Source organism: Mustela nigripes, chromosome 5, assembly GCF_022355385.1.
Source record: "Mustela nigripes isolate SB6536 chromosome 5, MUSNIG.SB6536, whole genome shotgun sequence".
NCBI classification, from domain to species: Eukaryota; Metazoa; Chordata; class Mammalia; order Carnivora; family Mustelidae; genus Mustela; species Mustela nigripes.
In genome coordinates this window covers 32,634,330-32,657,071 of record NC_081561.1, presented here as the reverse complement: position 1 = coordinate 32,657,071, position 22,742 = coordinate 32,634,330, and the positions used below count along the sequence as shown (strand labels likewise).

At 51.4% G+C, this 22,742-nt stretch overlaps 1 protein-coding gene across 2 annotated transcripts; it reads right to left on the bottom strand.

The window, feature by feature from the left end:
• Positions 1 to 693: 693 nt before the first annotated feature.
• On the bottom strand, positions 694 to 22,374 carry DEF6 (DEF6 guanine nucleotide exchange factor). 2 transcript variants are annotated; one of them, XM_059400095.1, is made up of 11 exons: positions 21,571 to 22,374; positions 11,140 to 11,280; positions 10,354 to 10,539; positions 8,278 to 8,514; positions 8,030 to 8,176; positions 5,057 to 5,165; positions 4,559 to 4,857; positions 3,364 to 3,530; positions 3,048 to 3,246; positions 1,480 to 1,570; positions 694 to 1,280 (listed from the first exon to the last, which is right to left on the bottom strand). In XM_059400095.1, the coding sequence occupies exons 1-11, from the start codon at positions 21,664 to 21,666 to the stop codon at positions 1,057 to 1,059; spliced, it is 1,896 nt and encodes a 631-aa protein (XP_059256078.1). In that variant the 5' UTR covers positions 21,667 to 22,374; the 3' UTR covers positions 694 to 1,056. The 2 variants fall into 2 exon arrangements, with proteins under 2 accessions (XP_059256078.1, XP_059256079.1); XM_059400096.1 differs by lacking the exons at positions 8,030 to 8,176; positions 8,278 to 8,514.
• Positions 22,375 to 22,742: the final 368 nt, after the last annotated feature.

Below are 22,742 nucleotides of genomic sequence, written 5' to 3'. Positions count from 1 at the left end.
AACTTGACCTGACTGATTACATATGGGGCAAGATGGAGAAGGAATCGAAGGTGAGCATGCAGGAGGAGGCTATGAAGGCCTTAGCTGTGGCACTGGCCATGGCCATGGCCATAGAGAGGAAGGGATAGCTATGAGAGAATGAAGGAGGGTCTACCGGATTTCATGATGGGCTGTGTACCACAAGGGGGGATGGGGGGAAGGAGCACCCTAGATTTCAGATCTCTGTCTTAGGTGACAAAGCCAGTGAGTCAATGGAAAAAGAAGCAAGTTTGGAAGGCTTTGGGCAAGTTACCTGACCTCGCTGGGCCTCAGTTTCTCCGCATGGAACATGAGAATAATAATACTTCTCAGGGTTGCAAGGAGAACGAAATAGCCAGGGGAAGTGCAGGGCATATAGACTAGATGCTCAGTAACCACACCTAGGTGATACTAATAATAGCACTTGCTCGTGGGCCAAGCATTTAATCCGCACAACAACCCTTTAAGACAGGTTCCATTAGTATCCGTATTTTACCACCATGGGAACTGAAGCGCAATCAGGTGAGCAGACTTGACCAAAGTCACCCAGGTAGTAAGCGGCAGCATGTACTTGCCTCGCCCCACCCTCCACTTTATTCTCGGGGACCTCCAAGTAGACTTGAGGCTGAAAGAGCGGACATGGCGGGAGAGAGGGATGGCAGACCTGATCGAGGGTTCATTCCAAGAACAGTTTTTATTTGGAAATGCACCTCCACAACCTGGTGGCAGTCTGAGGGCACATGCCATTGGCTTGCTGGTTTGCTCTCTTTTCCAGCCCAGGGCACAGGGTCCTTGGGGTTAAGGCACAAGGTCAAGTTCTCAAGGATCAACATCCCAGACAGCCTAAGCGGTCAGGGGCTTAGGGCTGGTGCGAAAAATGAACTAGGCTCCATTCTGGACTGTGTCATGGTTGGAGGGCCAGAGCTCCTGGCACCAGGACCTTAGCTCCCTCTTCTGCGGGGGCTGGCATCACCCACAGGCCAGCTGTGGCTGGGTTCTGGTGGGTATGAGTTTGGGAGGAAGAGGGGATAGCAGAGGCTAATTTTCTGGTGCTGGGTCCAGTTTATCTTCCTGAGGGGTGGAAGCTGAGATGGGCGCCTCGTCCCCACCGTTGAGGGACTTCTGCTGCTCACCGCTGCTGGGCGAGGGGGTCCGGGTGCCCTGGGATCCCCAGCGGGTCAGGCGCTTTAGGGAGGAGTCACGGCGGGCAAGTAGATGCGGCTGGAAGCCTGTGAAGGAGCTACTGGTGGTGGGACGCTTATCTGGCAAAGAAAAGGCAACCGTGAGTAAGGAGAAAGGCAACCTAAAGAGAGGTTGAGAGGCCTTTTCTCAGCCCTTGGGGGAGAGGAGAACCTCCTGAACTTCAATCCTCTGCAGCCTCTCTAGATCTGGAGGTATCCCTTTCTCCCTCCCTTCCCTCGCCCCACTCCAGAGAAAGTTCCAGGCTTTCCCCATTCTCACCTCCAGGCTCAATTGGATGCATGAGCCGGTTCATCTGAACATTCCAGTGTTTCACGTTGGTGCTGGCCTGCCGCAACTTCCGCTGGGCAGCCTGTGGGGTCAGGGCCAGCGGACAGCATGTCAAAAAACACCATCCTCCATGGGGTGTCTTGACCTTTTCGGGTCTGCAGGCCCCTTAGAATCTGACGAAGGCTATTGATCATCTTCCCAGAAAAACTCACATATTTCATAAAGAGTTATATAGATGAACTTCTAATTTCAGGGGTCTTGTGGACTCCCGAAAGGGTCAAAAATTGTTATCATTTGGGGTGCCTGGGTGGCTCAGTGGGTTAAGCCGCTGCCTTCGGCTCAGGTCATGATCTCAGGGTCTTGGGATCGAGCCCCACATTGGGCTCTCTGCTCGGCAGGGAGCCTGCTTCCCTCTCTCTCTCTGCCTGCCTCTCTGCCTACTTGTGATCTCTCTCTGTCAAATAAATAAATAAAATCTTTAAAAAAAATTGTCATCATTATAGTTCCATTTATTAAGCAGCTAAGAGGTGCTAAAATATATTTATCATTTTAGTTAATCTCCAGAGCAGATGCTAACAACAAACCAGTGCAGAAGAAGTTAAATGAGGGGGCGCCTGGGTGGCTCAGTCAGGCATCTGCCTTCAGCTTGGACCGTGATCCCAGGGTCCTGGGATGGAGCCCCACATTGGGCTCTCTGCTCAGTGGGGAGTCTGCTTCTCCCTCTCCCTCTGCTCCTCCCCCTCTCTCTCTGTTGAATGAATGAATGAATGAATAAATAAAATATTTTTTTTTAAAAAGAATTTAAGTGACTTGCCCAGGGACCTATGTTGAACTGTAAACCACCACACCACACCACCTCTCCAGGACCAAAAGCAAAACCTCTGCTCCACCGGTCCCCTAGCCCTTAGCAGTGGTTATCAGGTGAGGGAATCAGAGAGGAACTTCCCCTTTCTATGTTACATGTTTCTGTGTACAGATTTTTTACAATGACCAAGTCAAAATAAAATTATATTAATAGAACATAAAAAATTTGGGGTGCCTGTGTGGCTCAGTTGGTTAAGCGCCTGCCTTCGGCAAAGGTCATGATCCCAGGGTCCTGGATGGAGGCTGCATCTGGTTCCCTCCTCAGCGGGGAGTTTGTTTCATTCTCTCCCTCTCTTTCTCAAATAAATAAAATCTTTAAAAAATAAAAATAAATAATAAAGACAACAACAACCAAAAAACCCCTCTTCTATGGAGATGAGAGCCAAAGTACAGGGATAGCAAGGTAGGAGCTTGGAAGAGGATGAGGAGATTTTGCCCAGATTGATAATAATGATAAAAATAGCAGCTCATGTCTCTTCCACACTTGCTGCATACTAAGTATCACACCCACCAGCTCCTTTAGTCTTCAGGCCATGCTTATTACGGGCCAGATGAGGGACTCGAAACTCAGAGAGGTTAGGCAATCTGCCTGAGGTCACACAGCGGGGAGACGGTCTACTCGGTGTTTGAGGGAAGGCTGCAGGTCCTGTGCATGAGGGGCTCACCCCGTCGCCCACCCTCACCCCAGGCCTCACCTCCACGTCCTCATCGGCCCTCTGCCGGTTCTGCCGCACCTCCTCCAGCTGCTGCTGGGCTTGCTGCAGGGAACGGCTCTGCAGCGCCATCTCCTGCTGCAGCTCTTGCTTCTCCTGCTGTGCCCGCTCGATGTAGCGCTCCTGCTCTTCCTTCAGCTGCAGCAGCTGCTTCAGTTTCTCCTCCTCCTCCTCTAGCAGTCTGCCGAGGGGGGCGCGCATTGGGTCGTCTCCAGAGCCATGGCACCTCGCAGGTGCTCAGCAAGGAGGACGCCGGGGAAGCAGGGGAGAGGAACGAGAAGGGGCCCCTCAGTCCTACCTGGTCTGGGCGAGGCGCACGGCCTCCTCGTCCCGCCGAGCTTTCACCTCCAGGTGCAAGGCCTCCTCGAGCCTCTGCTGCATCTCCTCCAGCTCCTGGATCCGCTGCCGCTGCCGGGCAGCCTCCTCCTTCTTCAGTTCCATTTCAGCCTGCATGGAGGCCCGGGCCTGTGCGGGGGCGCGGAGCCATGTCACCGGGGGCACCGTGTGGGGTAGAGGAGTCTGCAGGTGCGCTGCCCTTTCCCCAGGACTCCTCTAGGCTGGTCCACATAGCTCTCTGTCCCATTGAGCGTCTAGGGAGTTCCTTCATGTCGGGATTCCTTCCTGATCTGATCTCTTTCTGGGAGCCTTACTAGGTCAGATAATGGTCAGTGAACAGATGCTACATGGGGGGAGGGAGGTAAAGTCACCCCCCGCCTAGCACCAGCCTTAATTATTATCATTATGTGTTATAATATTAGGTATTATGACTATAATTAGGGCTAGTGCCAGGCAGGGAGAGACTATAATTATAATAATTGTTATAACAACTAAAGGTGTTTCCTAATTTGATCCTCATCATACCTCTAGGAGCACAGTTAGCATCAACATGTCACTGATAAGTGACTGAGCCACAGAGAGGCTAAGTAACTTGCCTGAGATCACAAGGCTCCTAAGTAGGCAGAGTGGCGATCGGATCCAGGTGTCTCTAACTCCAGCTCTAGATCTCTTAAATCCTATATCTGATTGCCTCTACATGTCTAGTCCGCCTCCACATTCGTCTCTCCTTCCCCAAACTGGTTTCACTGTACACTTAGATCAAGTCTAGTCCGATCTAGTCTAGCATTGTTCCAAACTCATTCCTGACTATGGGGGTCTTTAGCAGCATCTCTGCCCAAGCCCCGCCCCCAGCCCAGGTCTCCTCTACCACCTATAGCACTCAGCTTCGGCCCCGCCCCATCTTTCATCTCAAGCCATCCCATGGCCAGGTTCCTGTACCCCCATCCCCTCCTCACGCCGCCCCTGGCACAGGGCCCGTCCCAGATGCAGGCTTCAAGTGCCGGGCTCTGTCCCAAGTCCCTCATTCCAAGCCCCTCCTCCATGCAACGCCTTACCCGGCCCGCGGGCTCCGCCCCCGACCACGCCCCCAGATCTCGGCTTTGGGCGGGGTCTCTCCTCATCCCCACCTCCCCGCCCCCGCCGGGAACCGGCCCCACCTGCTCCGCCTCGCGCAGTTGGCCCTCCAGCGCCTGCTGCAGCTCCCGGTGCTGGCTGCGGCGTCGCTCCTCCTCCTCCTGAAGCAGGCGCTCGGCCTGCCTCTGCGCCTCCTGTAGCAGCTCCAGCTCCTGCAGCTTTCGCTCCTTCTCCTCCTGCAGCTGCTGCAGCCGCAGCAGCTCCTCCTCTTTGGCCGCTCGGCGTCGCTCCCGCTGCTCCCGCTGCTCGCGCCTCTTCTGCTTCAGGTCCTTGTGCAACGAAGTCTTCCCCTCGGCCTGCAGCCGGATCGCGGTCTGGATGGCTGCGGAGGGACAGAGAGGGGGTCAGCAGGGCGCCAGCCAGGAGCAGCGGGGTCCTCGAGGTGGCCCACCTCCAGAAAGGGGCCTCCGAGGAGGCTCGAGGCAGTCTCCAGCCTCCCGCTGGACAGTGTCATCACCCCCCTTTACACAGAGGAGGTGACTGAGGTCCAGCCAGACCCAGACCACCCAGCGAGCACTCACCAGCTGTCCATTCCTGGCGCTGGCGCGTGTCTGAGGCGCTCATCTCGTACGTGCGGGTGGCTGTCTTCACACAGAACATGCAGCGCTTCCCCTCTCGGTCTGGCAGCACCTGGAAGAGGGCAGGTGTTCCCAGACAGGCTGGCTTCACTGGAGTAGGGGTGCCGCAGGAGTGCTCCAGCTCCAACCCCTACCCCTTCTTGCTGACCTCCTTCCCCTTCCCGGGGCAATGCTCCCGGTCTGCCTGTTTGGCCTGGCAAAGAGGTTAATTCTGGGTGCGCTCATGTCCCCTCAAGTCTTGTAGCCTCTGCTCTTTGGAGGTAGGGTGGGCAAGTTTTTGTCTTGGTGTCTCTCCATGGGGCCTGCCAGCTAGTTCATTACTGAATATGGGTGCAGATCATTCTTGAACACCTTCCATGACAGGGTCCTCACTACCCAAAATCATTCATTTTCACATAGCCCTGCCTGTTGGGTAAGTTCTCCATTCATTCATTCCACAGATATCTTAGAGTGTCTCCTGAGTGCGGCTCATTGTTCTAGGCATTTAGGATACTGAGGTGGGACTAACAGACCAAATCCCTGCCTTCCCTAAGCTTATATTTTACTGGAAAATACAGCTAACACTTTTTGAGATTCTTCTCCTTCTTTTTTATTTTTTTTAAGATTTTATTTTTAAGCCGTCTCTACACCCAACATGGGACTTGAAAACTCACAGCCTCGAGATCAAAAGACACACTCCATTGACTGAGCCAGCTGGGTGTCCCATGTATTGAGCTTCTTGTGCTTTCGAGGCTGAACTAGTGTTTAGATGCATCATTTTATTCACAATGCCAAGATAACCTTGCCAAGCAGGCATTATTAGTTCCACGTTATAGAAAAAGAAACTGAGGCTTTACTAGGTCCAGGAACATACCCAGTTCACACTGCCTGTTGGTGGTGGAGCTGGGCTTTCTGCCTAAGATCTATGCTCCGTCCTCAGTGACACCTGTTTCCTTACGTGGCAAAAATGGAGAGAGCCTAGGATAGCTACAGTAATTTTTTTTTAAAGATTTTATTTATTTATTTGAGAGAGAGAGAGAACAAGTGGGGTGAGGGACAGAGGGAGAAGCAGACCGCTCCATGAGCAAGGAGCCTGACGCAGGACTCGATCCCAGGCCCCTGCGATCATGACCTAAGCCAAAGGCAGATGCTTCACTGACTGAGGCACCCAGGTGCCCTATAAGAATAATTTTTTAAAAATTTAAATAACACATGTTGACAAGAATATGGACAAAGTGAAACTCTCATACACTGCTGGTGAGAATGTGAGATGGTACAGCTGGTTTGGAAAACAATTTGGCTATTCCTTAAAAAGTTAAACATAGCGTTACCATGTGATCTAGCAATTCTACTCAGTATATACCCAGAGACATGAGAACATATACTTACCCAGAAACTTCTGTATGGATGGCCAAACCAGCATTATTCACAATGGCCAAAGGATGGGAACAACCCATTGTCCATCAGTCCATGAGTAGATAGATAAACAAAATGTGGTCTATCTATGTGATGGAATATTATACAGTCATAAAAAGGACTGAAGTCCTGACCCGTGCCACAACATGGATGGACTTTGGAACTTTACACTGAAGAAAAGCCAGTCACAGAGGGACAAAATATTAGGTGATTCCATTCCATTCTAGGTACCCAGAATAGGCAAATTTGTGGAGACAGAAAGTAGAATAGAGGATACCAGGGACTGGGGAGAAAGAAGGGATGAGTTATTTCTTAATAGGTAGAGAATTTCTCTTTGTGATGATGAAAAAGTTTTAGAAATAGATAGTGGTGAGAGTTACACAACATTGTGAATGTACTTAATACCAAGAATTGTACACTTAAAATGGTTAAAATGGCAAACTTCATGTTAGGGGTGTGTGTGTGTGTTTAGGTGTATATATGCATTTTTTAAAAAACTACCATTTAAAATAATTTTTAGGTCTCCTAAAATAATAACAGATAGAGCCAAGGGGGGAAAAGGGAGGGGAAGCACTGGAGGAGAGGGATGTGGAGAAAGACTAGGGATGAATAGAATTGCCAAAGTGAATGGAATTTGGGTGAAGGAGAAAAACTTCTTAAGGGGATTTTTGGAAAGTTTTGCTCTGGGGGTACCAAGTTGGCTCAGTCGGTTAAGGCTCCGACTCTTGATTTTGGTTCAGGTCATGATGTCAGAGTCATAAGATGAAGCCCTGCAGTGGGCTCCTCGCTGAGCATGGAGATTCTCTTTCAGGGCACGTGGATGGCTCAGGTCATGATCTTGGGGTCCTGGGATTCTCCTTCTCCCTCTGCCCCTCCCCTACTCCACACCCGCCCCTCTCTCTCTCAATAAGTAAATAAAGCTTTTTAAAAAAAAGGATTCTCTTGGGGCACCTGGGTGGCTCAGTGGGTTAAGCCTCCACCTTAGGTTCAGGTCATGATCTCAGGATCCTGGGATCAAGCCCCACATCGGGCTCTCTGCTCAGTGGGGAGTCGGTTTCCCCCTCTCTCTCTGCCTGCCTCTCTGCCTACTTGTGATCTCTCTTTCTGTCAAAGAGATAAATAAACTATTAAAAAAAAAAAAGGAGTCTCTCTCCCCCGCCCTCTGCCCCTCCTCCACACCCCTCTGCCACCCACTCTCTTTCTCCCTAAAAGAAAAAAAAAAAAGTTTGCTCTGTAGCATGAGACATAAGCCATCTCCTCTAAAATCCTTAGCAAAATCCACATTACTCACCAGTGGCTTTAGTATTAAATTTGTTGCAGTTTGGGTTTGTTTTGTTTTGTGGCATGCATGAGAATGGCCTTGAGGCACCCAGATATATTTGGGTTACAGTCATCTAAGCAGAAATTTGCCACTGTGGCTTTTCTCCATCCACTCTCCTCCCGAGCCTCTTGCTTTTATACCACACTGGAGATCCTCTGGGCCCTGAATTGCACTCCACCCCCTTCGCTGGTCCCCCTCACCTCCACGCAGCATTGTGCATCCAGCGGGATGGTACCCCTCTTCTCCTTGCACTCTTCACTCCCGAAATAGCAGAGGGAGCTGGGCTGTAGCTGGAACCAGCGTTCTGCCCAGTTCCTCCGCAGGTGCCCTCGCTTCCACAGGTAGCCCTGTCATAGCCAGAGCCAAGTCAGAGGCGTCACCGCACCCCCCCCACCATCCCCTCTTCACCCTGTCTTGGGTCCTCCCTGAGTTCCCAGCTTGGCCTGACCTGCTTCAGGACATCTTGGATGAGCTCCTGGTAGACTTCGTGGATGGCCATGCTGAGGGTGTCCCGCCCCACACCTCGGAGACAGCGCCCGGAGTTGAAGAGCTCTAGGAACTGCCAGACGCTGAGACCTCCGGTGGTCTGGGCGGCCTGGGCTTCCTGGGCCAGCAGCTCCTCCAGCTCACCCAAGCCCACCTCCAAGCTCATGCTGCTGAGCACCTTCTTCAGCAAATATTCCACCTGGAGGAGGCGGGGAGCCTGGTGACTATAGCAGACAGTGTTGCCTATGACAATATCAGGATGGGGGGGGCCCTCTCTGGCTCCCAGAGCCTGGGCAGAGGTGACCAGGGACGGGAGTAGGGAAGCCAGATGACTAAATGTTGGTGGAAACCAGGGTGGAGTGGTGCTCAGGTGGCTCAGTCATTAAGCGTCTGCCTTCGGCTCAGGTCATGATCCCAGGGTCCCAGGATTGAGCCCTGCATCAAGCTCCCTGCTCAGTGGAAATCCTGCTTCTCCCTCTCCCACTCCCCCTGCTTATGTTCCCTCTCTCGCTGTCTCTCTGTCTGTCAAATAAATAAATGAAATCTTAAAAAAAAAAAAAAAGAAAAGAAAAGAAATTGGGGTAGGTTGAAGGGGGGATCCTGGAGCCCCAACCCCAATTCGGGCATTCCCTTCCCCTCCCCAATTTCCAGTCCCACATCCCATTCCTTCATGCTTTAAATCAAGGGCAGGGTGAAGGCTGAGGGCTGGGGGTCAGGCAGAGGCAGCAAATCATATAACAAGTCAAAGGGGCACAAAGGCCCTCTCATCCAATACCCTTACTTGGCCAATGACCAAACTGAGGCCCAGAGGAGGAAGTGACTCGTTCTAAATCATACAGCAAGTTGGTGGCAGCTAGAACTCGAGTTGTATCTCATCTGAGTCCTTATTCCAAACCCAAGCCCCAACCCTGAGGATCCTTCCCTTCTGGGAGGGCAAGGGGATTGGGGGTGGGTGTAAGCAGGGCAGGGACAGGAAACCTGCTACAGAGGAACAGGAAGTGGCGGTTGGGGTTCATCCTGCTGCAGTTTGTACATACAATGTGTTGATCACGGCAGTGAGCAGCCTTCTGGCCTACGAGGGGCCCCCTTCCCCTGATAGGCAGAGGTCTGACAATGGTGTCTAGCCGGGTGCCTGTGCAGATGGACACATGTCCCCTACCTGCCCCAGCAGCTGTTTGGGACACTCTCTGTAGGACTTTCCCTCTGGAGGTTACTGGTCCAACTGGGAGTAGGGTGGGTGTACCAGTTCAGCGATTAGGCATCTCCCCCTGCCCTTCCAGGAGATAAGTCTGAGTGAGGTTAGATACGTTAGGACTTCTTGTGAACACAGAGGACCGCTCCCCACCATACCTAAGACCTAAATGCACCCTGGCATCTTCACAGCCACCAAAAGGGCAAAAGGTTCAGGAGAAGGCTAAATGCATGGGGGAGAGGTGAAGTGGGAAGGGGGGGGACATGCCCTGGCTTCATCCATAAGTTGAGGAGATAGGGGAACACAATCCAGGCCTTTACCCCCAGATGCCCTCTGGAGCCAGAGCTGGGTATGCCCCGGCTCTCCTCTATATTATAGAAGACAGGGAGGGAAAAATCTAGAACTGGGGCCAGATTTGGTTGCCCATCCAGCCCTGGAGTAATGGGCCAGACATCCCTGGAAATTCTCCCTTCCCCTTATCTAGTAACCTTCTCAGATTGCCACAGTGCCTGGAATCCTGCCATTCGATCTTAAATGTTTTCATTTTTAAATGCCCTGTAAGGTATTAGGCATTTATACTGTCATGTAAATAGAATCTGTGGTCATTTTCTTCCCTTGAGGGCTAAGAGAGCACTGAAGGAAGGGTAGTTTTGGTTTTCCTGGGCACAATGACTCTGATACAGGCAATGCTAGGCATCTGGAGACAGCTGGGGGCAGAGAGGCACCAGCATGGGGAGACCAAGAAGAAAGGGGTTATGGGAAATTTAAGAGGTGATTTGGCCTCCTTCAAGGTTTTGCTGGCCCCCGGGATTCAGTCTCTGGGACTGCCATTGCCATTGCCCTCACCTCATCAGGAACCATGATCAGAGGGTACTTGTCCTCGGACAGGAAGTTGAAGAGGCACCAGAGGCGGAAGGCATCCTCATTGGAGAGCATGCTGTTCCCGTTGCTGTCCACCCGGTAGTTCTTCTTGGCCGTCAGGGTCCAGCAGAGCTCATCAAAGTGTTCCTTAACGAAAGCCCCCTCTTCCACCTGCCACCAAGCCAGCAAGTTAGCCAAAACGGCCAGCCCATCCCAGCTCTCCCACCAGACAAGTCTCTAGCTACTTTCCTGGGGTCTCTTCCCTGCTCCCCACCCTGACAAGCTGGGGCTCTTTAACTTGAGGAGTCCCTGAGCTGCTTATCGGGTAACTAGCTGATTCCCACCACCCACCCCCTCCACACACACCCGAGTCCCCTGCCGATAGAGAAACCTGTCCCTCAGCCCAGGGGAGAAAGGAGGGGAGGCCAAGGGTGGCGGGATGGACAACCAGGAAGAACTCAAGAAGAGAGGGATGGCTGGGAAGAGCAGGAGGCACAGCCCTGGGGGAAGCCCTTTGTAAAGGTTATGGCTGGAAACCCCCGAGGCAGGGGCGGGGTGGAAGGGTGGAGGCTAGAATAGAGGTGAGGGAGATGGAGGAGGGAGTGAGGGGGGGCAGGGAGGGGGCGAGAGGCTGGAATCTGAAGGATGGAGATGGGAGGGCAGGGATGGACAGTGGGGAGTTTATAGGTGGGAGGAGTTGGGGTGGCAATGTATTGGGGCGCTGCACAGACTGGAAAGTGGGGAGAGGCGCCCCCTCAAGCAAGGCCCCACCTTGTCCAGGATGTACTTGTTGAGGTAAGGCATGTATCCCTGGCTGGACACAGGGCCGTCGTCATCATCCCGGAAGTGCTCCTCCAGAGCCACGGGGTCATGGGGGATGTGAAGGACCGTGTACAGGTTGTGGGACAGCACCTGAGACAGAGTGGCGGTTTGCCTTCCTGTGTCCCAGCTGGAGCCGGGCTAGAGGGGTGCTGCCACCTCCCGGCTTGTCCCCATTCCCATCCCAGTTAAGTCCTCTGCATGCATTATTCAATTCAATCATAACTAAAACATAGGCATCTGAATACGGGGGAATATGATTCAGCCATACAAAAGAAAGACATCTTGCCATTTGTAACAACATGGGTGGACCTTGCGGGCATTACACTAAGTGAAACAAGTCAGAGAAAAATATATACCATATGATCTCACTTCTATGTGGAATCTAAAAAACAAATTAACCCTTCATCCCCCTACTGTAAGCTCAGAGACAGAAAACATTGGTGGTTGCCAGGGGTAGGGGATAGGGCAGCAGGTATACTGGGTGAAGGGGGTCAAAATGTAGAACTTTCAGTTATAAAATAAATAATGAGGAGGTATCCTACAACATGGAGACTATAGTCTGGCCTATCTGAAAGTTGCTAAGACTAGATTTTTTAAAATTCTCATCCCAAGAAAAAAGTTGTTTTTTTTTTTTTAAAGATTTAATTTATTTATTTGACAGAGACAGAGAGATCACAAGTAGGCAGAGAGGAAGGTAGAAAAAAAGGGGGAAGCAGGCTCCCTGCTGAGCAGAGAGCCTGATGCGGGGCTCGATCCCAGCACCCTGAGATTATTACCTGAGCTGAAGGCACAGACTTTAACTCACTGAGCCACCCAGGTGCCCCCCCAAGAGAAAAGTTTTGTAACTATATATGGTGATGGATGTTAACTGGACATTGCGGTGATCGCTTCACAATATTTATAAATACTGTCATTAATTTGTATACCTAAAACTAATATAATGTTATATGACAATTATACCTCAATAAAAACAAAACAAAACAAACCCTAAACCATACACACTTTACTATGCACCAAGCCCTGAGCTAAGCACGTTATATATAATGCACTTAACCCCCAACACCACTGTTAATATCCCCGCTTTACAGATGAGGTAAAAGAGCTGGGATTCAAACCCAAGCAGCCATGTTCTCAGACACTTCATTGGGTAGGGAGGTCCTCTTTCTGCAGAGAAGGACACTGAGGGTCAAGAGATCCAGGGACTTGCCCAAGGATCCACAGTGAGCAAGAGTCTGGATTCAAACCCAGCTCCACAGATCCCCAAACTCAGGGGCTTCCTAGGATGCTGGGCTGTCAACAGGGAGGTGGCTGTCGCCCCAGGGCAGGAGCCCTGAATTTCCTATCATTCCCATCAAAGACTTGGGGTTCAGGCTACAGTGTGTCTGGTCCAGTAAAGGCAAGTGCAGCTCTCCCAGTCACTGTCCTTCAAAGATGGAAGGGAGCTGGGGAGGGCTCAGAGAAGGCTTGTGCAAGATGGTGTGTGACATGTGGAGGAAAAGGCCTGGAAGGGATGGTGGCCGGGATGGTGTGGAGGGGAAACACAAGTTGGATAACAAACCACGAAAGAGATTGAAGTTTGAACAAGATCAGGAAAAAATAAAATTGCCTTGGGGGTAATTCTGTTGTAGTTCGTATCACAGAGGGAATGGTTCAAGTACTCATTACTGGGTCACCTGGGTGGCTCAGTTGGTTGAGTGTCTGACTCCTGATTTCTGCTCTGGTCCTGATCTTGGGGGTCATGAGATCGAGCCCCACATTGGGCTCTGTACTGAGCCAGCAGTCTGCTTGGGATTCTCTTTCTCCCTCTTCTTCTGCTCTCTGCCCCCACTCCTGCACACACACTCTCTCTAAAAAAATAATAAAATAATAAAGTTCAGAGTAAACAGCTGAGCTGAGCTTCAAAGCAGGTGTGCCTGGCTCTGAAGGCTGCCTCACTATTCCAGTGCTGACCCTCAGGCTCTTTCTAAAGGTAGATTGTGACTCTGGAGACAACATCTCTGTTCCTGTGTCCCACAGCCCCTGTGTCCTCTTCTGCACATGAAAGGCAGTCAGTGAATGCTGTGCAGAAGGGCTATTCCCACCACCAGCAGTTAAGCTTAGAATCAGTTCCTGAGGCAGGAGCTGGTAACATCCCAGAGTTGGCACTTCTTTATTCTCTGGTGAAAGGTGGGTGCGGGGGTGGTGGGGGCGTGGGGGGAGAACGGGATTGGATGGGACTGGACTGGACTGGACTGGACGACACGGGACAAAGAATTGAGAATTTGCCCCAGTATTCCACTGAGCCTCAGGCTCCACTGCAGCAAAGCTGGAATTGGAAGGCCCAGCCAGAGGGAGCTTCTCTTTTCCCCTCACTCCCCTCTGGGCAGCCATCCTTGACCCCCACCTCCATCCCTACCCTCGTTCCCCACGCTCTTCAGATCATCTCCTGCGCCAGGTTTTTTGTTTTTTTTTGTTTTTATTTATTTGACAGTCGGAGATCACAGGTAGGCAGAGAAGCACACAGAGAGAGAGGAGGAAGCAGGCTCCACGCTGAGCAGAGAGCCCGATGTGGGGCTGGATCCCAGGACTCTGGGATCATAACCTGAGCGGAAAGCAGGGGCTTTAATCCACTGAGCCACCCAGGCGCCCCTCCTGTTCCAAGTTTGGTTCTACTTCTATTGTTCTAAAAGATAGGCAGTTTCTTCTTGATGAAGTCTGCCCTTTCCACCCATAGTTGGTAATGGAGCCTCGCCTTTTTTGTTTGTTTGTTTCGTTGTTGTTTTTTTTGGTTTGTTTGTTTGTTTTTGAGAAGCACCTCTCCCCCATTCACTAATATCTGTGTTATGGACTCTGCATCCCTGGCCCACGCGGCTGTGGGGTGGGCACATCGGAATCATGGTGATTGGCTCAAGGAAGGACACATGACCAATCGTGGGCCAATGAGAATCAGCCCAACGATTTTTTTGCTTCCTCTAGCGGAAAGAGGTATACTCTTCCACGGAATTGTTAAACTGTTGGAAGGGAGATAAACACCTTCACCCTCTGCCCCTCGGTATCATTGTCAGCAACACGGTGGGATAATACCTGTTCCGTGGACAGGCTGTGAGGATAGAGTGAGAGGACATATGGAGACAGCCAGAGTTAAATCAGCATGGAGCAAATGTTAGATCCCTTCCTGTATAGAAAGTGAGATTTTTTTTTTTTTTTAACCTAATGAATTGGCATAGATCAGAAGACTGATAACATCAGGCACTGAAGAGGTTGTGGAGAAATAGGGCCATTCTTGAATATCCTACTGTTGAGGTGTGAATTGATAATCTTCCTGGAGGGCAAGAATGTATCAAACTTAAAATTGGGAATGACCCCAGCACTTTTTTTTTTCTTTTTAAGATTTATTTATTTCAGCGAGAGAGGAGAGTGTGTGTGTGTAAGCTCGGGGAGGGGCAGAAGGAGAGGGGAAGCAGACTCCCGGCTGATCGGGGAGGGCTTGATCTCCCAACCCAGAGATCATGACCTGAGCCAAAACAAGAGTTGGTTGCCAAACCGACTGCAACTGCGCCACCCAGACGCCCTGCCCCTCACATTTCTAATCACCTAACCTGGAGATGCTCAAGGGAACAGAGCTACACATACAAGAATCTTCACAGAGGCATTGTTTATAAAACGAGCAATTGGAGACAGCTTGAGGTTCCTTCAGTAGGGACAGGTACATTGTGTCATGGACCTATGCGTGGTTGGAAAGATTTTCCATCTGCCACTTACAAGCTTATGGATAAGTGGTTTAGCTTCTCTAAGACCTTGTTCTCTGTGAAAATAGAAAGTTGGCCTACTCCAAAGGGCTTTTTAGAATGAAGAGCTTAGCATAGCACCTGGTGCCTCGCTCATTGTTTAATAAAAGTTGTGTGTTATTTTTATTATATTTTTATGAACAGACACGGAAAGATAGGCATACTATACTGGCTGGTGAAAAAAGCAGCTATAGAATGAAATGTTTGTAAAATAAATGTGTGCAAAGATTAGGTTGAACCATAGAAAATTTTAATAGCTGTTTTAATAGGCTGAAACAATAAAATGTCAGCAATTTCAACCTAATCTTTGTACACATGTTTATGTGTATGTAGGAAAAATCTAGAGGACTCAGCAAACTGTTAACAGCTATCACCCCACCATCCTTCCCCAGGGAGGGGAGGAAATTTCATTATCTTTAACATTACATTTGTCTTTGAATTTTAACTACTACCATGTTTTACTTATAGAATAAATTTCATCTTCTTTAAAATTATATTCTTCTGCACTCTGATTTTTTTTTCCAAACAGGAGCATATATTGTTTTTATGACAAAAACTTTAAAACTATAGAGATAAAAAGCAAAGAGTGCCATTAACCACTGTTATTAATGTACCCTGTTATTAAGTTGTTCTATAATAACATTCCTCTGTTATGCCCTTTTTGTGTGAGCATTTCTGGGTGCTCTACATTCCTTGAGGGCAGAAAGGACTCTAAGTTCAGGCCTAATTCCAGAGCTCAGTACCATGTCCCACATATGATAAATGTTTTGACTGACTCCTCAAGTCTAACTTAAATGGTCCAATGGTTTCCTGTTGTTCGCGGAGTAAAATTCCAAGTCCTTCCAGAGGCCTTGGACCCCGTAGAACCTGGCCCGCCACACCTTCTCTGGCTTCATCCCTTTTGCTCCCTTCTCCGCAGCTACTCTGGCCCTCTTGACATTCCTCAGATGGGCCAGCCACACACTTGCTTCGGGGCCTTTGCCCTTGCTATACCTTCAGCCTGGAATATTCTTCTGCCAGGTCCAGGCATGGCACACACCCTCTTCTCCTTCCTGTCTTTACTTAGATGTCACCTTCTCAAGGAGGACTTCTCCAAACCACCTTATTTAAATCTATAACCCCATCCCCTCTACCCCCGATCTCTATCCCCTTTCCGCTTTATTTACTTCCATGTCATGTCTCATTTTCCATCACATGATACATTCTTACTTAGTTTGTTTTTCATCTGTATTCTCTGGCTAGAATGTCAGCCCCTCAAGGGTGGGGATTTTTGTCCCTTTTATTCACCTCTGTATTCATGGTTATATCATGGGGTCTGGCATATAATGGACATGCAATGACTATCTGTTGAATGAACTGAAATGCATTACGGGAAGAAGTAGGAAAAATACTGGGGCACCTGGGTGGCTCATTGAGTTAAGGCCTCTGCCTTCAACTCAGGTCATGATCCCAGGGTCCTAGGATCGAGCCCTGCATTGGGCTCTCTGCTCGGCAGGGAGCCTGCTTCTCCTCCTCCCCTCTTTCTGCCTGCCTCTTGCCTACTTGTGATCTCTGTCTATCAAATAAATAAATACAATGTTTAAAAAAAAAAAAAAAGAAGTAGGAAAAACACAAAAGTCAGACGGACACAGACTGAATCTCTCTGCGCAAATGAACCTCACTGGGATTCGGTGTTCATAAGTCTAAAAACAGGGTTCAAAGAGATGTCATACAAAATCCCTGCTGCCCTAGGATAGAAGGGGGACACACAACCGCAGTTATCTTAGCTGTTGCTTGCCTTGGTTCCCTCGTCCACACTGTCCTCTAAGACCTGCCTTCCTCACCTGTACCTTTTGCCAGTGGCATCTGAGGGGTCCAGGACAGACGCTCCAATCTCTGTGAGCTCTCAGGTATCAGGACAAGAAGGAATAAACGCACCAGACACCAGGGGCTCAGGGCCTCTCCCCAGAGAGATCGGCAGACCTCAGACTGCCAGGCTTCCTGTGCCTGGGCGCGAGTTGAGAAGGGCTGGGGCTAGAGGTGGGGAGAGGGCGTGACCGGAGGAGGGTCACACTGGAAAGGAAATGGCAGAGGTAGAGGCCAGAATGTGCGGGAGCTCAAGCGCACTGGCTGATTTTAGTCAATCCTCAGCCCCTGGAGGCAGGGCCTCTCATTATCCTCCCTTTACCGATCAAGGCACAGAGAGGTCAAGTGTCTTCCTGGATGTCTACCTCTAAAGGCCTGCTCTTGATCGATTTCTCCGCCACTGTGAGCTCTGGCTGAGCCTCAGAATCACCTGGGGAGCTGCTGAAACCCACATGTGCTGGGGCCCCGCCCCTCCCAACTGACTCAGAGTTTCCAAGGGTGGGGTCCAGGTGTTTGTAGCTTTCACAAGCTGCCCTTCGGGGGGGCCCTCAGAGAGGACTCCCACAGTCTCACCGCCCAGCCAGGCAGCCCCTGACCTCAGAGTTGGTAGCCATTGACCTTTGAGAGGCTTCATTTACGCACTGTTTCCTCTGAAGGCAAGTGGGGAAATGGTTCTCCTGGAGGGGCTTGTGAGTTCCCTAAAAACTCGAGTGTGGGGATGGGGCAGGTGCCATGCCCATGGTCCTGCAGTTCCCAGCCTTCATTGGCTCACATAGGACGGGTTTGGGAACTCATGCACAGCATCGAATAATGGCTGCAGAGAGAATTAATGATCTCTCTCTTGCCTAGATGGCCTATAGTTTTTTTTTTTTTTTAAATGCATCTAGGTACCACGTGATTCTTTTATAATATACAGACCCATTTAAGAGTTGCTGAATGTATTTTTCTCAGTCAGCGGGTACTAGAGCATAACTATTATCCCAAGGGAGAAACACCGGGAATTTTAAAAGGTGGGAATCTCTGGATGAGCTGTGTGCCTCCTGACAGCAAGAAAGGGCTAGAAGGGGGGTGGGGGAGGGGGGACACCTGGGTGGCTCAGTCTGTGAAGCATCTGCCTTTGACTCAGGTCAAGATCTCCGGGTCCTGGGATCCACCCCGAGTCAGCTCCCTGCTGAGCAGGGAGTTTGCTTCTCTTTTTCTCTCTGTCCACCCCACCCACTGTTCATGTTCTCTTGCTCTTTCTCAAATAAATAAATAAATAAATAAATAAATAAATAAAATTTTTTATAGAAGTAAAAGAAAAAGAAAGAGCTAGAAGGGGTTGAGAGTGGGCACCAAAGGCAAGACAGGCTGGGGAAAGGGAAAGGAGAGGCTGCATCCAGGGTTGATTTCATCTACTTCATGTACTTTGTTAAAATTTCCTTTGTAGGCTAACTAATGATCCCCCGTTCAATCCTCTGCCTTTACAGGTGAGAAACCAGCGGTTCAGAGACAGTGTGCACTTGCCCAAGGTCATCGAGCTGGGGAGCAGGCCTGTGTGGCTCTGAGTCACGTGCTCTGCGCATCACTAAATCATCCCATCACTCCCTGCCATCCCAGCCCGAGACCAGCAGCAGGGAGGGGTCAGAACAAAGCTGAGGATCTGGCACCTGGGTGGCTCAGTTGGTTAAGCATCTGCTTTTGGCTCAGGTCATGATCCCAGGGTCCTGGGATCGAGCCCCCGCATTAGGCTCGCTGCTTAGGGGGGAGTCTGCTTCTCTCTCTCCCATCGCCTGCCATTCTGCCTACTTGTGTGATCCCTCCCCCATCTCTCTATCAAATAAATAAATAGCATCTTAAGAAAAAAATATAGTAAAAAAATAAAATAAAATAAAATAAGTGGTTCAGTAAAGACAGTGTTTAAAAAAAAAAAAGGCTGAAGATCCCAGCCAGCAGATTCCTGGACTGGAATTGCTCTTAACTTTCTCGCCACCAAAGTGAGGGCTGTTGTCCCCCTCCAGACACAGAGCCTGAAACTCAGGAGCCTGGAAGACCTGAAAAGTCAAGTCAGGAAGGCCCCAGTTTATCCTCCCTGCCCACCCCAGCTCTTGCCAGTCAAGGGGAAGGGGCAGGCCTGCTTCCTCCTAAGAGCTCACTAAGCCAGAGACATACTGCTCCATCCACATCCCTAATTCCAGGGCCCTCACCCCAATTCTCAGCTGATTCCCCTCTAGGCCTAGTACCAAGTCTGCTCCCCAGGGAAGAGAGGAAATCCATTATTGCCAAGGCTTTTCTCCTTGCAGCCGTCTGCCAGGACCCTTACTCCCTCCAGAGTTCTTTAGATAAGGAGGTTCTGGGGCCCCTGGGAAAACTCAGGCAGTCCTCAACTCCTGGGAAATTTGGTGCTCCGCCTAAATCCTTCCTGTGAAGAAGTGTCATGCCTATTGGTCTAATTGTACTTTTCCCAACGCATTTGGACAAAGGCCATTGTATCCACTACAAGAATTCAAACAGAGGAAAACCCATCTGCTCTCTCCCCAAGATTTCCTTCTTCAGAGAGAACAATCCTGACTCCTCGGCTACTTCTCAGAGGCCTGACTGCTCTTCCCGCTCCCTCATCATGGCTTTGCCCACGACAGCCAGTGACAGCCCAACACATCAGGGAAGTGGTGACTGTCACAGAAAGACACTGCTTGCTGGGCTGGTGCATGTCTCCCTGCCTGGTCCCAATCCAGGGCCCTAAGGCGAGGGACAGTGTTAGTGAGGACAGACTAACCCCAAGGTCTTTTCCCTTTTCCCCCAAGTCTTTTCAGGGGTGGGGTTGGTCCCCCTGGTATCTCTGTCATCTGCTTCCTCCTCTGACTTCTGACCACTTCTCTATTGCTCCTTTGTCTTTCCGGCATCCCTGCCCCCAACACTATCACTACTTCCTCCTGTTCCAGTATCTCCCACTATGGTCTCAGGGAAGAGCTGCCTTCCCTATTCTTCTCTTGCGTGACATGGGCCCACCGTGTCTGCCTGACCCACCACCCGGCCTGAGACTCTCACTTCTAGCAGCGATTCCCACTGCTAGCAGTGGACTTGTTTTCTGTTGAGTGGGGGAGAAAACTTCCTTTGCTCTTCTGTGACCAAAGGCTGCTGGCGGTGGGCTCAGTGTGAGCAGTGATGTGGTACAGATGGTGGCCATTTCAAGTATGTGAGCTCCTAACAGAATCTTCCCTGCAGATACTCAATGTGTGGGGGTGAGGAATGGGCATCAATCCAGGTGGAGGCCAAAAAAAAGAGGGATAAGGCAGAAAGCCTTACTGGCTGAGGTCATGAGGAAAAGGGGTAGCCACTTTCTATGCGAGGGGCAGGCATAGAGAGCCTGGAGTGGATATAGGGGCTACAGGTAGTGGAGACAGAAGACAGTACCTTGGAGACAACAAACTATGGACGTTGGGACTGTTCCTATCCGGAAGCCCCCACTAGATGACATGATGTGCAATAAAAGGATTTAAGTAAAATGTAAGGAAGAGCCTGCCTCTTGAGGAATCTTCCTCAAGGATCAAAGGTAGTAGTGGCCTATCTTTCCTGGGGAAGTCAAGAATCATTTTTTGAATGCTCATAATTCTAGCTAAGGGACAGATTATGGGACAGGACCAGTTTGGGACATCCAAGTTTATTGTGTCCTAGTTCAGCAAAAGAGGGGGGTGGTGTGGGGGTGGCGCACAACGCCTACCCTGCCTTTTTCATCTCTCCCAGATTTGCAAGCACCTCCTATCTTGGTCATTAAAAATGGAGGCTTCCTTAAGGCTGCAGGCATCCTTGGGGGTGCTCAGAAGAGACACCAGAAATCTAGGGCCTAACTTCATGCCAGGCACTTACTCATTTGGTCAACATGTGAACCGAATGAATGATCATCAGTAAGGCAGGTCACTGAGGGCTGAGGCTTACCCTGCTTCTGTCTCCCAGGGTCCCCAGGTTCCAGTGGCCTGGGGCCTTGTTTCTTCCCCACTGACCAGGGTGGAGAAGGCAGCACTAAGCCGAGACTGGAGAATGGAAGGAGAGAAACTTGCTGGTCTCCCAGGCATTGTCCAGGACTGGGCATTGAACTGTAGGGCAATCACCGATGGGGGCTCTTCCTGGGCTCAGATTCAACCTCTTCCCTGCCTGAGGTCCCAAGGCCAAAGAGAACAGTTTTCCAACCTGGGAGTAGTGGGCAGTGGGCTGGGCAGCCGCAGAGCAGGGTCTCAGTCCTTGCCCCTTCCCAGCGCTGTTGCATCTGAGAGACAGGGCTCAGAGGAGTTGTTCTCTGGCAAAGGCAACCCAGTCAGCCTGGTTTGGAACTGGGAGAGGCTCTTTAAGCCTCTCACTCAGCTCCGGGAGGAAGTGACTGACAAGTACTAGCTAACTGTCTCTCTTCAAAGCCAGGAGGAAGCAGCAGGAGGGAGTAGGGTGCGTGCCCTGCTTCACTCTGGGGAGATGTGTGCTCATCACACGGAGTGTAGGATGTAGCCTGGCCCGTTGGCCTTCAAAACCTTATGATGTCACCTCCACCCTCCAGAGAGTTGGGGGTGGGCAGGTTTCGGGGCAAAGGCTCTGCATGTTACCTCCCTGGAGCCCCAGAGCACAGGCAGCAGCAACCACCCGGTGGAGACGTCCCGGTTACCGGGTCCCGGCTCCCTTCCCCAGGCCTGGGCCTCTGCATGGCTGAGTTCCATCCGCGCAGCGTCCCCGCCCGGCTCCTGGGCACCAGGGGCCAAGGCAGCGCCCCCACCGGCCACCCCGGGCCCCGAAGGCCCCTCACCTTGAGCTGGGACTTGGAGACCTTGCCGCTCTTCTCCACGTCCAGAGCGGTGAAGGCGTACCAGATGGACTTGAGCAGCTCCTTGCGCAGGGCCATGGCTGAGGTGCCCGCCCGGCCCGGGGGCGGCTCTGACACCGAGATCCGGTTTCAGGAAATGCGAACGGCTGCGGAGACCGCAGAGGGGCCATGGCGCGGAGCAAGAGCTCCACCTGCCTGCTTGCGCAGGCTCTCCGTGCTGCCTGGGGCTGTCGCTCTCACCGTGCTCCAGGCCCACTCTCTGCACACCACCTGGGAGCCCAGCCCCGGAGAGCCCGAGGCCTGCTGCTGTCCAGTGTGGCTCCCGGGGCATGGAGCCCTTTATAAGTCTCCCCAGCCCCAGAAACTTCTGGGGCTTCCTGGGTTCCCTGAGGCAGCTTGCTGAGGGGATGAAGGAAAAACAAAACAACAACAAAAAGCAAGCCTCCCCCCCTCCCCCGGGCTTTGGGAGGGTGGTGGTAGAGGGTGTCCTGCCTCGCTTGCACACTTCCCAGGCAGGAGGCCTTGCTCGAGCTACTAACCTCCTTGAGCAGTTCCCTCAGGGGAGAGCGGGAAGAATACCCACCTCACCCAGTTGTAAGGTCTGGGCATGGGTGTGAGGCAGAGCAGGGATGGGACAAAGCATGCCTTTTAGGACTGTCTAACATCACTGTGGTGGCAGGGCTCCTCCCAAGCGGAAGAAGACAAAGGCGAGGACACACAGTTGGCAGAGGAACTGGGCCAGGGCACCTCTCCAGGTCAGGCAGGCTTGGCCCGTGACTTGTTGCCTCCCCATCCTCTGGGCTCTGGCTCTGGAAGGCCTCAGCTCAGAGCGCTGCCCACTCTGGGGCCCTTTGGCCCTGAGAATGGGAGCCTGTTTCTGAAACACAGGGCGGTGGGGTGGGGGGTGGGGGAGGGTGAACCTTGTGCAGGGGGTGGGGGCAGCTCCTGGCTGGCGGACAGTAGGAGGCCTGGCACTCAGGGTCCTCCACAGCTGTGCTTCCCTTTCTTCAGATCCACTGTCTGTGAGGGCCAGGACGCGCCTGCCCAGAACAATGGTGGTCATGGGTGTTGGAAGAAGCCTGCTTGGGTACCTGAGACACCCCTCTTCCTAGGGGCATGTCCCAGCCCCCTCTGCTTCCAAGAGCTGCTGGCAT